Source organism: Caretta caretta, chromosome 1 (assembly GCF_965140235.1).
Source record: "Caretta caretta isolate rCarCar2 chromosome 1, rCarCar1.hap1, whole genome shotgun sequence".
Taxonomy (NCBI): domain Eukaryota; kingdom Metazoa; phylum Chordata; order Testudines; family Cheloniidae; genus Caretta; species Caretta caretta.
In genome coordinates, this window is record NC_134206.1 from 192,698,652 (window position 1) to 192,712,882 (window position 14,231).

The 14,231-nt window shown below is 41.2% G+C and overlaps 1 protein-coding gene across 12 annotated transcripts in view; it reads right to left on the reverse strand.

Annotated features, from left to right (window-relative positions):
• Positions 1 to 14,231, reverse strand: part of LOC125645155 (OX-2 membrane glycoprotein) — a 143,551-nt gene that overhangs the window by 102,843 nt on the left and 26,477 nt on the right. For 6 of the 12 annotated variants that reach the window (XM_048870354.2, XM_075118196.1, XM_048870344.2 and 3 more), the window contains one exon: positions 9,734 to 9,818. The exons of 5 other annotated variants lie outside the window; for them this stretch is intronic. In XM_048870354.2, coding sequence (XP_048726311.1) covers positions 9,734 to 9,818 — 85 coding nt within the window. Of the gene's footprint in view, positions 1 to 9,733; positions 9,819 to 11,847; positions 14,024 to 14,231 lie in introns of those variants that run through there. One more of the 12 variants, XM_075118199.1, reaches the window with a different exon arrangement.

Here is a 14,231-nt window from a genome sequence, read left to right on the forward strand (position 1 = left end):
GGAAGACATGAAAGATCTGTTTTGGGGCTACCAATCGGACAAAGTCCAGTGGTTTCTTTCTAAGCCACAAAGATGCAATGCTTCTTCATATGATCTTAGCCATTAGTTATGCCAAACTAGAGGGGAAATCTCATAAAATCAGAATTTCTTGGCAGACGCTTTTGTTACTTGATTGGAGAGTTTAGCTAAGAGAACATTAAATCCAACCTTTTCCTCCTCAGAAGAGATTCATATCAAGTTTTGCATGAGTTCACCTTTATTCCAGCATGGTTTGCCAAAGTCCCTAGTGAGGACACACAGGTTAAATTTAGCAGCATAGAAGATGGAAGTCTGGCAGATTATAAAACAGTATGTTGTCATCATGAGACAATTACATCATCTGGTCGGCAGTATCAAGTGAACAGCGTTGTTAGGGCTGCATCCATGCTTGGCTGAGCGTGAAGCTTCAAGCTTGTAGATGCTGTAGCCTTAACACTTAAGACTAGAAATATTTGGAACATTTCTGACAAAATAAAATTTAGACAAATTACGCTTGTAACAGGTTAGCCTGCCAATTTAAGGGTGAGAGGCCCAGGATAGACAGCCCTGTTCAGCTAGCCCCACCTTGCCACACCTGTACAGGGTGTAGGATTTAAAGGGGAGGAAGGCCAGCAGTTAGGGGCTGGGAAGGTTGGCCTGGGCCCAGGCCCAGATAGGGTGTCATAAATATAAAGGGAAGGGTAAACACCTTTAAATCCCTCCTCAGCAGAGGAAAAAACCCTTTCACCTGTAAAGAGTTAAGAAGCTAAAGATAACCTTGCTGGCACCTGACCAAAATGGCCAATGAGGAGACAAGATATTTTCAAAGCTGGAGGGGTGGGGGTGGGACAAAGGGTTCTCTCTGTCTGTGTGTGGCTTTTGCTGGGACCAGAGCAGGAATGCAGGTCAGAACTCCTGTAAAGCGTTAATAAGCAATCTAGTTAGATATGCGTTAGATTCTGTTTTATTTAAATGGCTGATAAAATAAGCTGTGCTGAATGGAATGTATGTTCCTGTTTTTGGTTCTTTTTGTAACTTAAGGTTTTGCCTAGAGGGATTCTCTATGTTTTGAATCTGATTACCCTGTAAGGTATTTACCATCCTGATTTTACAGAGGTGATTCTTTTACTTTTTCTTTAATTAAAATTCTTCTTTTAAGAACCTGATTGCTTTTTCATTGTGCTTAAGATCCAAGGGTTTGGGTCTGTGTTCACCTATGCAAATTGGTGAGGATTTTTATCAAGCCTTCCCCAGGAAAGGGGATGTAGAGATTGGGGTGATTTGGGGGGAAAGACGTTTCCAAGTGGGCTCTTTCCCAGTTATATTTTGTTAGACGCTTGGTGGTGGCAGCAATAAAGTCCAGAGACAAAAGGTAAAATAGTTTGTACCTTGGTGAAGTTTTAATCTAAGCTGGTAAAAATAAACTTAGGGGGTTTTTCATGCAGGTCCCCTCATCGGTACCCTAGAGTTCAGAGTGGGGAAGGAACCTTGACATAGGGCTTAGCTGCTAGGCTGAGGTTTGAGTCAGGCTGAATGCTGGTGTCTGGCTGAAGATGATGACGGCAGGCTATAGGAGCAGGCTGAGTGGATGGCTGCAGCTGGCCCTGGGCCCCCAGCTGAAAAGAGGCTGAACACTAAAACTGATAAAGGAGGTGGGGGAGAGAAGGACAAGGCTATGAAGGAGAAGCAGCAGGGGATGAGGAATGGTCTCAGCTTGGAAAAAAGAAAAAAAACACTTTACATTTCAGGATTTGAAGAAGAAGGAATCCATAGAAACAAACAACAAAAATAGGATAAAAGTCAACATTTCATCCAGGACTGGCTCTAGGCACCAGCAAAGCCAGCACATGCTTGGGGCGGCACAATTCCAGGGGCAGCATTCCCGCCACCCTTTTTTTTTTTAATTATTTTTTTTGCTTGGGCAGTTGGGGAAGCAAATTTTTTGCTTGGGGCAGCAAAAAACCTAGAGCCAGCCCTGATTTCATTGTTGTCAAATCAGTGGCAGAAGATGTGAAAATAGGAGAGGTTAATGCCCTGAAAATGGCAGAATGGCTCAAGTGCAGTGTTGGTGACATACAAAGAGCTAAAAAAATGCAGGGTGGAAATCTATTGATAGAATGTACACATAAGTAGCAACCTGAAAAGCTTCTTAAAACTGTAACCATAGGGAAAATGAAAGTTACTTGTCAACTGCCTAAATTCCTGACAGAAGGAAGAGAGGTAATGTATGGAGTGGTGCTAGGGCTGTCCAAGGATGATAGAAAAAAAAAGAGTACAGATGAAGATAGTATTGTTTGTTAAACAGTTACTTTGTAGGAAAGAGGGAGAAACATGGCCACCTACGGCCGTAAGCATAACACTTAAAGGTTGGATACTTCGGGATACGGTCTAAATGGAGTATCAATCTTGCTGGGTAAACCATATATTCCCCCCCCCCCCGGTGAGGTGCTATAAAATTGTCAAATGTTTGGATATGCTGCAGCTATTTATAAGGGAACAAAGAGGTGCAGTAAATGTGGAGTAAATCACTCATATGAGAATTGTGTAGAAGGAACAGAACCTAAATGCAGCAATTACAGGAGAAAGCAAGGTGCAGCATATAAAGGATGTGCAGTAGCAGAACAAGCTACAGAAATACAAAGAAATAAAACCATTCAAAAGGTATCCTATGCAGAGGTTACCAAAAAGTATCTACGGCAGAAAATAGTAAAAGAAAAATACTCAAATATGAGAAAAGATGTATGGCATAATAGAACACACATGTGGTCAGGGAGGAGAATGTGAGAGGAATGGGAGATGATGTATTGCTTCTAGGTAAAGAGAAGTTTATAGAAGTAATTAACTACCTTGCACACAGGGAAAAAACCTGAAAGGATTAAAACCAGCAAAAGCAGCAGAAAAATATCTAAAAATAGACAATCTCTTGATAGACCACATTTACGCAATTTTAAATAAAGGCAATAATACAGATTAATTAAAATGGTTTTACCAATCCTTAGCTGGAATGCACATAGTTTAATAATGCATGGACAGGAATTTAAGAAAGCCATCTTTGAAATGGGAAAAAAACCTGATGTAATGTGTGTGCAAGAAACACAGCTAATAAGTAAACTTGTGTTCAATCTATTGAGGCATGATATACTCTGCAGGGACCGAGAGGAGACATGGATGTGCAGAAACTAAGTTTTAACTATAATGCTATTGAGTTTCCCATGCAGAACAAAAACACTTACCGGTATATACGGATTTATAATGTTTATAATCCATGTAAAAATTAGTTATTTTAGAATCAGAAAAACTGGTTATTTTAGAATGTCAAAAACCCATTCATAATTTGCAGAGACATTAATACAGGTCATAATAAGTTATGAGGAAGTAAGAAAACTTACCTAAATCATAAATGCTTAGAACAATTTATTGATATGCGTAATATTGAATACAGTATTTAATTCTATGGATGGATCCTTTTCTGTTTTGGATGTGGGAATTGCAGCAAATCATATAGCTAGTAAATGCCGCTCAGAAATTTAGAGAGAAGATAATGGGAAGTGATCACTTCCCATTAACTTATTGAGTGCCAAGGCTGAGAAAATGTTGAAAACACCAAAAGAGTCCTAGCTGGAATTTTCGAAAAGCTGACCAGGAGCTTTCCTAGATTAAATGTGATAAATATTTATGTAGTAACTGTACAAGTGACAACCTAGGACAATTCTACAACAAATGTAATAAAAGGAATTACAACAGCAGCTGATCCGGCCATTTACAAAACATCGAATTGCCCTGGGATAGTCAATAGGGAGATTGGGGGCCAAATCCGGACCACCAGACTCTTTTGAATGGACCACAAAATCTTTTTATTTCCTTTTTATCATTGTTGTTATTTCTGTAGTATTTTCTCTGGAGTCTGGACCTTGACTATACCTTGACCAAGAAATTTGGACCTTGATAAAAAATAATTGATTACCCCTGCCCTAGACTTAGAAATCTGGTTCCCTGGTGGAATGAGGATTGCAAATGATCAATCAAGGTAAGACATAGAATCATAGAATATCAGCGTTGGAAGGGACCTCAGGAGGTCATCTAGTCCAACCCCCTGCTCAAAGCAGGACCAATCCCCAATTTTTGCCCCAGATCCCTAAATGGCCCCCTCAAGGATTGAACTCACAACCCTGGGTTTAGCAGGCCAATGCTCAAACCACTGAGCTATCCGTGGCAGGTGTATCGATGCAAATGAAATTTGAATAGCTTTAGGGACATGACTCTTGTGGTGGGCTTAGGCATATAGTCTCTTTGGGCAAGCAGGTGTTTGGGAAGTTTTTCAAACTCTGCTTATAATACTTTCTTTCAATCCTAAACTCAGTTTTGCAAAGTAAAGAGTGCCCTTTCTTTTCCACTGTTGATGGGAAATGAGCTTTAAAAACGAGTCAAATGTTTGTATGCTTGGGATTAGTTTGTATGTAAAGCTGATAAATGCTAATAGCAAGAAATATAATCTAAACTAAGCAACGTTGTGTTGAAATGCACAAATGCTAAGAAAAGCAGTTTTGTTACTGGGAGAGAACATGTCCTGGTTTGTGTGAAATTTACTTTGCAGGTGCCAGCTTGGGAATCACCAGTGATGGGTTTTTTGAACTTGAAGAATTGCCCAGGTAAGCAAACCAAAAAATAGACTCTCAGGACCAGCAAAATCAGCTATCTTAGGCTGCTCTCAGCATGCTCCTCAAAGCAAAACACGTGGGACTCCATTTGTTGTACCCTGCCCCCCCATTGTGCAGTAATTTATTCCTGTGCAAAATGGGTATAAAACACTGCCTGATCAGAAAGGGCCAGGACAGTCGTGATTCTGACCTCTGGCTTTGTGTTTATTAAAATACAGGATTTTTTTTAATTTTTTTTTTTTAATTTTTTTTAATAACTACATTAGGGCAGCACAGGACTCTTTGAATCTTTGCTTCTTGTCTTTCATAAGGCATGCAAGCAAGCAAAACACACAATGAATAGTTAAGACTTAATGAATTACAAAAGATGTAAGGTGGTGGCACAAAGGATTATCAAAAAGACAAAAAAAGAAAGTTGGAGAAATTTCTGTGGGAAATGGAACAAAGATGCAAAGCTTTCCAAAATTCTATGAATGAATGGGATTCGATGTAAAAGTAAATGTATACTTGGTCTTATCGTAAACAATGAAACTGAGGTGTCCAGCCTAGGAAAGGCAGACATTTTAGCAAAAGAATTCCAAAAGGTCAGTAGCGATATGAATCAAAGCAATAAGTTTCATGAGGAAAACTGTGAACTATTAAATGGCTGGAGAGAATATACTGATGATGTGTTAAACAAAAATTTTAGTATGAAGTATTGCAGCAATTAGAAAAAGGAAAAAATACAGCTCCCAGTAAAGATAATATAAAGTAATGAAAATGCTCCAACACTTGTCAGAAGGGGGCCAAAGATTCTACTGCATTCTATAATAATATATGGGAAAAGGATTGCTGCCAATAGAATGGAAACAAGCAATGGTAATACCAATTCGGAAGCCAGGCGAGGTCCATTCAAGACCTGATGCTTATAGGCCTATTGCCCTCACAACATGTGTGGGGAAAATCATGGGAAAAAAGTGATACATGTAAGATGAGTGATATATTTGGAGAAAAATGATATTATAACTGAGGTACAAAGAAAAGTAAAGGAAGATGTGCAGTTGACCATATAATAAGATTAGAAATGAAGGACAAAATAAGCATAAGGACTAAGAACTTTATGCTAACAGTCTTCCTGGACACTGAAAAAGCATCTGACATGCTATGGATAAAAGGCCTCCTATAAACTAGCCAAAACTGAAATAAAGAGAACATTTTTGGTGGATACGGGCCTTTTTAAGAGACAGAACTATACAAGTCAAAGTGGGGACAGCTTTATAAAAAAGCTACAAGCTTACAAATGAAACTCTACAAGGGAGTATTATTAGCTCTACTTTGTTTTTCATTGTGATAAATGACCTCCCAGAAAGCATGCAGTCGGAAATAGGTACTTCCCTTTTTGCAGATGTCTATGTTATAAGAACTAAGCATAAAAGACAAAGTAGCTAAGGAAAAGACAAATGAGGAACTTCAGCAGAATGATAGGGGATGTAAATTCACTTGCAAAAACAAAGGGAACACTTTTAACCAGGAAGAAAATTAGTGAACACTGGAACTTATTTCTTTATGGTGAAAAAATTCATATAGTTCAAAAGTTTGTTTCTGGGAATAGAGTTTAATAATAAATTAAGTTGGAAAGGTCACATAGATAATATCATACAAAAGTGTACAAGTAGGATGAACTTACTTAAAAGTGTAGCTGGAAACAAAAAGGGTGCAGATAAGATGGTATTGATGATGATGTATACAGCAAGACCAGTTTTAGACTACAAATGTCAACCTTTTGGTTCAGCCTCAAAAACAACTCTTAGAAACTTGGAACTGCTCCGGGTCCAAGCTCTGTGATTGGCATGTTGTCCAATGAGACCACCACCACTGCAGATACCCACGGAGAAGCACCTATAAATCTAAGGATGGAACTATTAGCTCTAAGCTTTTGGGCAAAGGTAAAAGGGAACCATGAAAACAGAAGTTCACAACAGATTTATGAAAATTACTGGGAGCTTAGTAGACAAAATTATATGGATTGCCACCGATTTCCTCAGAATATCAGGAGATACGTAAAAAAAGAAAAATTGAGAGAACTAAAAATTTGTAGTGATGGGAAATCAAATTACAGCTTGAAAGTTATTCCCCCATTAGTGGTTTTGGAATTGTATGAAAAAACTGAGAGAAGAAGAATCCTCACACATTATGGCCAATGAAATTTCTGAATTTATTGATGAAAAATGGGGCCAGCTTTGCCAAGTCCATACAGATGGATCAAAAGATGATAGAACAGAGAGTGGGAACAGCCTTCTATGTTCCCAGTCTTGGAATCCAGAAATCTAGAAGGCTATCAAATTATGTGACAGTTCTGATGGCTGAAGTAATGGGAATAATGTTGGCACTAATCTGCAACCAGCTGCAGGTTTAATTTTATCTTATTCCTTGTCAGGCATTATGACAATCAAAACAGGGACTTTGGAGAGTGGACATGACATAATAAGTGACATAATATTCCTAACATCAGAAATAATGCAAGGAGGTATCTGTGTAACAATGGTGTAAGGGGACTGTTGTCCCCTCACTAACAGTCAGTGGGGGTGTTTTAGTTGCTAGCTCCCAGTACTCAAAGGGGGAAGGGTCAATGGGGAATCAGGACCCTGAGACCGCCAGTCCCTAGGAGCAATGGGGAGAGGCCAATACTCCAGGTCAGCCTGAATGACAGGGCGGGCAGGCTAATCAGGAAGTCAGGAGGCCAGGGAGGTCCCGACCTCTGTGTGAGCTGGAATTGCCTGGGTCAGACAGAGTGGGGCTGAGCTAAGGAGAAAGCAGGGGCCCGAGCTGAGCTGGGGAGCAGAGCTGGGCCAGATCCAGAGAGAGCAGACCCTGTCCTGGGAGCAGAGCTGTAGCAACCGGAGGCAGAGGGGCCAAAGAAGCAGCCCAGGAAGTTGGAGGCAGAGCAGCAGCAGCAGCAGTGCTGAGACAGAGTGGTGGAGCTGGGGCTGGAGCAGTCCGGAGCTGGGTGCAGTGAGCAGCTGGGAAGAGCGAGGGGGACCCTGGGCAGCGGGCCCAGCACAGGGAGACACCTCAGCCAAGAGGCTCTGCAGGCCAGGCTTGGATCGTGACCCTGCCTCCAGGGGGCGACACTGGGAAGAAGGGTCCTACCACTTGGAGCCTGGGAGCATGTAGCCACCACCAGAGCAAGTGTCCAACCCGCAGCATCCCTGCAGCACACCCAGGGCCTGAGAAGAAGGCCTGGGACTTACAAGGAACAGACTCTGAACTGCCCTGACATTCCAGAGACACTGTTTGTGATGTTCCCTGCCACAGAGCGGGTTGATGTGTTTAATCTTTCCCATTTTTCCTTATTCTTTTTAAAATTAATTGTTGATTAAATAACTTGCATTTGCTTTAAATTGTATGTAATGATCAGTGGGTCAGAGAAGTGCCCAGTGCAGAGAGAGTACCCCGGAGTGGGGACGCGCTAGCCCCTGTCCTAGGTGACCACAGCAGGGTCGGGGGTTAAGCCCCCCAGGAATCCTGGGCCCAGCCTTGTTGGGGTTACGAGGACTCTGTCAGACAGGAGAGTGGAAGGGGAGTCCTCAAGGGCAGGGAGGCCACTGGGTAAAGGAAGTGGGAGTCAGGACTCAGATCCTTTCACTAGCCCACTTCACTCGGGTAGTGCAGAAGCCAGGAAAGTTCCCCACAATAGCGGGACTATTCCTCTGCTTACAAATGCATGGATTCTGGCACATATTGGAATATCTGGATTTGAGAGGGCTGACAGAGCTTGAAAAATGAGGAGGTGGATATTAAGATACCATTAAGTAGACAAGAATGTACAAGAATGGTCATGAAGGAGCTTGCAAAGGAATGGCAAGACCTATGGACTAAGGAAACAAAAGGATGAAGAATGATGTATGCTCAAAAATCAAAGATAATATTATACTCCACATTCATCACAGAAAAAGCAAAGTAGTCATTTTTAGAGTGTTAGTCTTAGATGATACATTAAACTTATTAAAAAGATATAAAGCTGGGTTAGGTAAAGCATGCAAAACCAATGAAAATGTTGATCATCTTCTATGGCATTGTGGACAATATTCTATGGAAAGAAAGGTTCTTTTTAAAAAAAGAGCTGGCTTGGAATCAAATATTTTTCTCAAAAGGGAGAATGTCAGGGAAATGGAACAATAAACAAAAAAGCAGCCTTGCTGTGTTTCCTTAAGGATATTAGACAGAGCGAAAGGATATTTTTTTTAAAAATGGCTAAAAATTAATAAAGAAAAATGGCGGTCATAGCCTCACATGATGAGGCTGCTGTGCCAAAACACAAGACAAAGACAAAGTTAGGGGCTGGCTGTGGAGGAGAGCAGTTGAGCTGGGTTGTGGCTGGAGAGCTGAGCCCCAAGAGTGGTACTAACTCCTGTGTGGAGCCTCTGGAATGAGGCTCCAGGGAGGCAGTCCTGGGGCTGGTGCTCTATCATAGAAACTGGGAGCTGAAGAGGAGCCCAAGAAGGATGGGAAGCCTGGGGAGTTTAATTTTGTTTGTAGTTCTGAGCTCTACTGAAGGGCCCAGGGATAAGTCCTGGGATCTGCTCTTCTGCAAAAGAAGAGTGATTCTGTTAAGTTCTGTTTGATTTTAGAAGGACTTCACTGTGGACCCAATGGGAGACGGGTAAAGGGACTTTGAAGAGGTCAATTGGAAGAAGCCAGCTTACAGCAGGACTTAGATACCCTGGAAGGTGACTGAACTTTAAGTGTGCGGATGGTCTGCAGAACCAAGTTGGCCGACAAACGGGGCACTAGAGTGAGAAGAGTCTCTACAATGCTGCCTGCATCCTAACCCAAGGGGGAGCTCTGGTGGCAATGCTGTTTCACTGAAGCTGAAACATTTTGCATGCACACATCTGGTTCAATGAAGTTTTGTTGGGAAGATATTTTGAGAGAGATGCACACAACCTCTCTGGCACTCTTCAGCCTGGAAGCTAGGGCACCCGCCTAGGATGTGGTAGACCCCGCTTTAAGTCCTGGCTCTGCCTGGTTAAGAGTGAACTACAATTAAAAATTCTCATCTGAATGAGACAGAGTACCTTGAATTTGGTTCTCCTGCATCCCAGCCAATGTCCTGTCCTCCAGGACACATGAACAGACACTTGGGGAGCTCAGGTTTCAATCCTAGATAGGTAGAGAGAGACAGAGATACACAATTCTGTTTTCACAAAAACCTTTGAAATGTTTTGTCTCTGTGAAACAAAAACAAATTTTAAAACCTTTCAAGTTGCTGTGGAACAGAATTGTCCTCCAGTCAGCTCTACCTGAGAATACTGACAAGACACAGTGAATAGCTTTTTCTGGCCTAACCCTCTGGTCTCTTAGCTCCTTTTTTCTCTTCCAAGCAAGTGGAATCAGACTGACATATGTATGATTTGTTCTTTGTTCCAGCAGGCTCTGGCAACAATAAATTAGTAGCATAAACTGCCCACGCAGGATGTTTGTCTCTTTCCTTACTAATTTGCTCTGGCCAACACTTTTAAAAGCAGTAATGGATTGCAAAGGCAGCCAAGAGGACATCAGTCTCTGCAACACCAAGTCTAAAGGTAACAATTTTTGGGGGGAGTAAACTAAGAAGAAATGAGGGGAAGAGCGAGAGTGAAATCTGAAGGGGACTCCTTACAAAACTGTGTTCACTTTGAAATATGATTATAGTTTGAACATGATAAAAGGTTACTGTGGGTGTGTCATAAATATAAAGGGAAGGGTAAACACCTTTAAAATCCCTCCTGGCCAGAGGAAAAAACCCTTTCACCTATAAAGGGTTAAGAAGCTAAGATAACCTCGCTGGCACCTGACCAAAATGACCAATGAGGAGACAAGATACTTTCAAAGCTGAAGGGGGGGAGAAACAAAGGCTCTCTCTGTCTGTGTGATGCTTTTGCCGGGAACAGAAAAGGAATGGAGTCTTAGAACTTAGTAAGTAATCTAGCTAGATATGCATTAGATTCTGTTTTGTTTAAATGGCTGATAAAATAAGCTGCGCTGAATGGCATGTATATTCCTGTTTTTGTGTCTTTTTGTAACTTAAAGTTTTGCCTAGAGCGATTCTCTATGTTTTGAATCTGATTACCCTGTAAGGTATTTACCATCCTGATTTTACAGAGGTGATTCTTTTACTTTTTTTCTTCAATTAAAATTCTTCTTTTAAGAACCTGATTGCTTTTTCATTGTGCTTAAGATCCAAGGGTTTGGGTCTGGGTTCACCTATGCAAATTGGTGAGGATTTTTATCAAGCCTTCCCCAGGAAAGGGGGTGTAGGGATTGGGGTGATTTGGGGGGAAAGACGTTTCCAAGTGGGCTCTTTCCCAGTTATATTTTGTTTGACGCTTGGTGGTGGCAGCAATAAAGTCCAGGGACAAAAGGTAAAATAGTTTGTACCTTGGGGAAGTTTTAACCTAAGCTGGTAAAAATAAACTTAGGGGGTTTTCATGCAGGTCCCCACATTTGTACCCTAGAGTTCAGAGTGGGGAAGGAACCTTGACAGGGTGGTTCCATAGTTCTTCTTGCCATTATATGAGCTCAAACTTGCTCTATTAACTAAACAGAGCAATGATTCCCCCACCACCCAGGTCCCAAATGGCCTGTGCTGCAAACAGCCTGAGATTTAGAAAAAAATATAGCAGAAAAAAACCATTTCTGCCTGTCCCACCACCAGCAGCAATACAGATTCTGCAATCAGGACTTAGCTGACACTTCTCTTGATGATAGAAGAAGCGAAACAGAATCCTGCTCCCTCTGCAGGACTCATGGCAGTGCAAACTGTTTGTGACAATTGAGTTAGTAGATGTGACTTGATGATGCTCAGGGAGCTGACCTGGTGAGTGACAATGTGCTGTTATTAACTATTTTTCTGATTTTGTCTGCTTTTTTATCAGTTTGGGGGTAAGCAAAAAGCAGCCAATACAATGCAGACCTATTGTACACCATCTTGTATGACTGACCCTCCAACTAAAATGGGAATTAATTTAAGAAAATTGTCTACCAAATAACTCTTGGGGGAAAAAATCATACACAAGACGAAGAGTCTGTCAGCAGTTTTCAGTAAATAGATAAAAACAAGTAGAAAACCAGATGCTGGAAAGTGAAAAAAAGTGATTAGACTGGGCAAGTTCTGGAGAGTATTTTACAGCATAAACTAAACAATGAGGCCTTCAGCGAATCTGATGTTTATTAAAAGGATGGGAAACACCTTTCCTCAGTTTGTCCCTCACAGCAAGGAATATAAAAGGAGGTTACAATGACCTTAGAGAAAGTACTGTTGTGCAGAGGACTTTACTCTAAGTTTTCCAAACTAACAAAAGTACAACTCAACGTGTTCTATAAAACTCTTTGTATGTAAAGAAAAGTGAGAAATTAATAGACTGGTCCAGACCTGCACTGAGTACGTTAAAAGAACTGAGGTAAAGGGTCCTTCCAGACTTCTGGTAAAGTCACATATTAACATAACAATGAGCAGGCAGATTTTAGAAATGGGAGGAAATATTTAGATTTTAAACGATCAAAACGTATTTTGATCGGTTAATGTTACTGGGATGAAGTTGCCGACAAACACTGGCATATGGGACTCTGTGCTTCTCTATCTTCCACTCTTTGACCCCAAGCTCCAACAGTGAGCTTCTGGAACACACACAAGCCTCTTCTGGGCTCGCAGCATGAAAAGTATTCTGTGTTATATCTGTCAGGATGCAACATCACAACACAGCACTGCGAACGTGGTGAGTGTGTAAAGGGAGGTCTGTCAAACCGAATTTGCAATATTTGCACTGAGTTGAGCAAATTTTCAGTGAAGAGACTGATATTTACTTCCGGAGAGCGCTAAGCTCCAGCTGATGATAACTATTTCAGAAGCCATATTTGCAAAGCTCACTTGCAAACCTTTGCATTTCAAGCAGTGTCTCCAGAGACCAGTGCTAGTTGTCCATATATCCAAATCTCGGACAATTCAAAAGCAATTGCATTCTGCTCTCAGCCTCTCCCTGGGTGGGTTTTTCACCATCCATTTCATCACTATTGTAAGAGGACACAACTCTGCTAGTTTCAGTGGAGTTGCACTAATTTATGCAATTGGGATATTTTGACCTAAAGATTCATTCTGATATATTTTGATTGGAAAAAAATACACTCTTATGTTTGTTTAATCAAAACATGTTTCAAGAAGGAAAAAATAGTTTGGCTGCTTCGTGTTGTTTGCATGGAGGAGGAGATTTCTCTCTCTAGCTTGCCGGGCAGATTCTTTTTTTTTCCTGGGAAAAAGTCAACTTCCCAATTCTGCAGCTTGCTCCCATCAAATCTTTTCAGAAACCACATCATCTCTTCTATTTGTTTATAAATTCATTTATATTAATTGTCTATGCACTTTTGCATTAATTCAGATGTTGTTAGAATTAGCTACATTACAAGCTGGGGCTGGGCTCTTACATTTTATAGCAACATAAGGAGTGCAGACCTTTCTGTCATTTTGAATATTTAGGAGTTAATAAAAATAAATACAAATAAGGTTTGGGTTGAGAGGAGCAAGAGCGTGTAGGGTGGGGGGATGGAAACAAGGAGACCATGAAACCAGGCAGCTTGACTAAGTATTAGGCCTGGGAAATTAGGAGAGGCATTGGGGTTGCGCACAGCTGTTCAATGAGGAGGTCTAGTCTCCCAGTGCTGGAGCCAGGAGTGAAAGTAAGGTGGTAAACGCCAGTACAGTGCACTGGTAAGAAGTGGCCACCGGTACAGGTCCATATCACTGACTTTAAAGCGCTGCCCCTTTTGAGCCCCCTGTCCATGTTTTACTGGTGGAGGGGGAGAAGGAAAATTGAATTTTCCCTTAAAGAATTATTGTGTTTATTTGGGAGATAAAATTCATTTATTAGAGTGTGAAGCAGAGGGAATTTAACTTTAGGAGGGAAAGCCCATAACCACCACAACATAGCACTTGCTTGCACGTATCAAACAGAAATGGGTTTTTCATGTGAAACCTGCACAGAACAATGGAGGCCAGAATCAGCTCTCACCAAGACTCCCTCTTGTCCATCTTGTTGCAAAGTAATGGGATTTAGTGAATGATACAGTTTAAATTGGGTGTGGGGGGTTGTTTGTTTTTCAATCTTTATGGGACCATAACAAGATTGCGTGTGCTCTGCATCAGTAAAAAGATGCCAAGGACTATATTAGGGAATCTGATCAGTAATTAAAATCCAACTGATGATCAGGTGAGATCCCTTCTTCTGATGGCGTCTGTGAGTGGGGTCATTGTTTAAAAATGAGGGAAGAAGTCATCTGTTTCCTTCCTGAAAATCCTCTCAGAGGAGACTTGGATTGGACTCCTGTGTAAGACCCTGTAAAGCCAATAGAGACGGGAAGGGTACCTGATCTGCGCAGTCATAACTCTGAACATGAGATTCAGAAATTATGCTTTGCTGTGACTTTAACCTAATTCTGCTAATCTGGAGTTAACTGAAATGATATGCATAGTGTATTATCCTCACCAAGAGAATCTCAGACAAATAGTTTCCAAAATTGTAAGAAACTGAAGCAACCTCTAAT